The sequence below is a fragment of the Phalaenopsis equestris genome, unplaced genomic scaffold (genome assembly GCF_001263595.1).
Source record: "Phalaenopsis equestris unplaced genomic scaffold, ASM126359v1 Scaffold000761, whole genome shotgun sequence".
Classification (NCBI taxonomy): Eukaryota; Viridiplantae; Streptophyta; class Magnoliopsida; order Asparagales; family Orchidaceae; genus Phalaenopsis; species Phalaenopsis equestris.
The window spans coordinates 3272013-3275915 of record NW_018165201.1 but is presented as its reverse complement, the minus strand read 5'-3'; the positions used below and the strand labels follow the sequence as shown (position 1 = coordinate 3275915).

Below are 3903 nucleotides of genomic sequence, written 5' to 3'. Positions count from 1 at the left end.
CATACATATACATACATACATACATACATATACATACATACATACATATATACATACATATATATATACATACATATCTATATATACATACATATATATATATATATATGTATGTATGTATATATATATATGTATGTAGGTATATATGTATGTATGTATTAACCGAGTATGACGGTGCTAAGAAGCTCCTGAATCGGTGTTGCTAAGAAGCTCCCGAATCGGTGTTGGGGCGTCGCTGGAACAGCCATGAGGTATTAGATAAAGAAAAAATTTTTATTATACCCCATAAAAAAATTATCATGGAGTTGATTGATAAAATTGAGGGCATTACTGACCAACAAAACAAAGATACACATAATAACATAAAAAAATGTAATAATATATAGTTTAAGTCTTAGTTATGCACTTTTGAGACGATACTGTAGTGACAGCGTGGCATGACACCGCAGTTCTACGCATTTGGTTATACTATGTTTTGACAGTTTTTTGAAAAAGGCTGCCGCTAAAATCAGTGTTTTCACATCAGTCCTGGCTAGACGCGGTAGCATTTTTCTAACTTCAATCTGACTTTTTCAAGGAAAAAAAAATTGAAATAACTGCCTCAGCTTTTCACGACAATATATTATTCTTCAACAGCATCACAACTGTTTCATAATAAACTGCAGCTGCCCCCAAAAGACCCTCAACCTCAATATTTATTTTTAAGCAAAATTTATCTTCCTCATAAACTTAATAAAATATTCACTGCTTATATAAAATTATATTATAGGATCCGATGCCATTTTTTCCTGCATTATTTTAGGCAGACGTACACACGTATTTATCATTTAAAGGTCGGCATGAATGATGAGAGCTGTTTATCAGAAAACATAAAGACACGTATCCAAATGAATCTATCAACAGACAAAATAACAGATTGGTTCTGTGAAATTAGATGCCGCCCCTTCACTCTGTTGACTGCATCTCAATTATGGGTTGAAATTACTAGGATTATAGTCTCTCGCCACATCCTCTTTTCTCCACATTCACACAACTACAGTCAACAAATCATTCAATCACCCCACCAACCATCTAAAATACTACAAATTCTACAACAACCATTCCGCTCATAAACCCACTATAAAAGCAGAGCCATACCACCCTCCACAAACATCCACAACCAAACTAAAACATGGCTTCCAACTGGTCAGTAGAGGTTGAGACCAAAGCCCCAGCAGCTCCCCTCTTCAAAGCCACCTTCACCGACTGGCACAACCTCGGCCCTAAGCTCCTCCCCGACATCATCACCGGCGTCACACCACTTTCCGGCGATGGTAATCCGGGGAGCATCAGACAGATCAACTTCACCCCAGGTTCGCTCTCCCCTCTTCTACTTCTTTTTAAGCTCGAAATGGTCTCAAGCTGATGACTTTTCTTAATTTGGTTCATGCAGCGGTGCCTTTCAGCTTTGTGAAGGAGCGGCTTGATTTCATCGACCATGATAAGCTTGAGCTCAAGACTTCGGTTGTGGAAGGTGGAGATTTGGGGAAGAAGTTTGAGTCTGCAACTTCACATATTAAGGTGGAGCCCAAGGGAAATGGGTCTGTTGTTAAGCTGTCCGCGGCTTATAAGCCCATCCCGGGTGTTGTTGATGTTGCTGAGGATATCAAGAAGGTGAAGGAAGGTTTTGTCGGTAGCGTCAAGGCTGTGGAGGCGTATCTTGCAGCCAACCCTGCAGCTTATGCTTAGACATGTTATGTTTGCTTGGGTCAGACTGTGTTTGAACTTGTTGTGTGGTAATTATAAAGATAGTTGGTTTGTGTTTTAAGGAGAGCTTTTGTAAAAGTACTCTGTGCTTGGATTGTACTTTGTTCTATGTTTTGTTTTGTTACGATGAAGTTAAATAAGAAATAATAATATTATGATAAATTTTATGCCTCAAGTTCTTAACTTTGAATTAATATGTTCTAACACAACTCTACTCTTATCAACAAACATAAAAATTCAATCTTAATGTCATATTATTATGTTTTTTATATTAGTGATTCAGAGTCCATCCCACTTTTCAATTATTATAACTACAACTTTCAACTATGATTTTTATTGCCAACTGACGTTATTGTAACTAATTACTACGATCTTTGTGATCAATTACTATTATTATAATTTCCAACTATGATTTTTGTGCCCATTTATTGCCATTACAGTAAAAAAATACACCTGTTATAACGTGATTTTGGTTTTTATTTATAAGTTATTAATTTGCATCCGTAATCATCAACATTTTATTTCCATTTTCGCTAATTAAAAAAAAAGTGGACTTATATACTTATAATCATATAGTGAATTCCTTTGACTGCGTTGGACCCCTTAATTTTTCCACTTTCCAAGATTTCTTCATATAATATATTGGTGTGTCAACCTATTACCTTTTTGTTATTTATGTGTGCAAGATTTTTCATGCAACATTAAGACGACATTAAGACGTTAAATGATTATTTTACCGTCGTGAATTTTCCGACAGACAATAGGTTAGAAATACATTAAAATTTGGTGGCATCGATGTAAATTTTCCAATAAATTATAGTGAGGTGGTTGTATTTAATGGTTGGAAAATCATTCGAACTTTCTATTTACAAATCAACCGCCCCTTCCATTCATGTTTCAAATTCTCACTCAAATATTAAAATTCGTGGTAAAATTTCAATTTATATTTTTTATTTTTATCAAATTCTCAATAATTTAATCATGACAAGACATAAATGTATTAGTCGTTTAAAAAAAATCACATAAATATTAATTTGAAAATATCAATATTTAGGATGATATGTTTGAAATTATCTTTAAAATTTAATGATTATATAAAAAAAAGGCAAGACACGTGTCCCATTTAATGTAACAGACAAGACATCTAGTATTGTTGGGACCATCCGTTAAGAATATGTTTCAGCCTCTTTAATTTGTGCTTATATATTAATGTTTCAGAGATTAATTTCTCATCTTTTTTTTTTGATTTAATGAAAAATATTTGAACATATAATACAAACACTTCAAATCTACACAAAATTTATTCCCATCTAATTCTCTGGTTGGCCAAACGCTTCAATATGCCCGAACTGATGTCTATCAATTGGTGTTGACCCAACACTGCAAAATTACCGAAATTCTCCTTATTTATACAAAGCTTTAGGAGCCCTTCACTAGTTAGGCGCTAACATTCCTCTCGGGGATGATGTTCCCTTCTACGAGGTAATGCCTCTTGGATGACATCCAACATCTGATCCTTCAACTCTCGGAACAGCTGGTTCATGAACTCACTAGTTTACTCCATGTTACTAGTGTCTCTAATATGTGATTTTTCTTTGTGTGCTGCTCCTCTTTTTTCCTATGGCTTGATCCATGATCATCAGTTGAATATTAATGAATCACACCTCAAGTGTTAGAGCATAATAAATGAGAAAAGGAGAGAGAGAGAGAGAGAGAGAGAGAGAGAGAGAGAGAGAGGAAGGGAGGGGGAGAGAGAGAGAGAGAGAGAAAGGAAGGGAGGAGGAGAGAGAGAGAGAATGAGTGGAGTGAACAATATTAAATATTAGAATTTTCTGTCCATTGCCTATTTTTCATAAAAGATCTCCCTATTTATAGTGAAAATGGTATAATATATGATATTACATTTCTACCTCTTGCTTTAATGGTGGTTGTATGGGGTATCATAAGTATTTTATGTGCAAGGGTATATAGCTCGACTGCACCAAGACTCGATTGGCTGAGCTAGCAGTACTTTAGCTCGGTAAGGTCGGTTCAGTTGGCTATGTGAGGTTGATGCATTTAATCAGCTCGACTTGATTGGTTTTAGATTGGTTGGACTGACTCAGTTGGTTAGCTTTTGTCGATTGGTTGATATGATATGACTAACAACTTTCAATC

The 3903-nt window shown here is 35.2% G+C and overlaps 1 protein-coding gene across 1 annotated transcript; it reads left to right on the top strand.

Moving 5' to 3' along the window:
- Nucleotides 1-1142: 1142 nt before the first annotated feature.
- On the top strand, nt 1143-1908 carry LOC110030949 (pathogenesis-related protein 1-like). The gene is made up of 2 exons (XM_020733952.1): nt 1143-1352; nt 1433-1908. The coding sequence occupies exons 1-2, from the start codon at nt 1172-1174 to the stop codon at nt 1726-1728; spliced, it is 477 nt and encodes a 158-aa protein (XP_020589611.1). The 5' UTR covers nt 1143-1171; the 3' UTR covers nt 1729-1908.
- Nucleotides 1909-3903: the final 1995 nt, after the last annotated feature.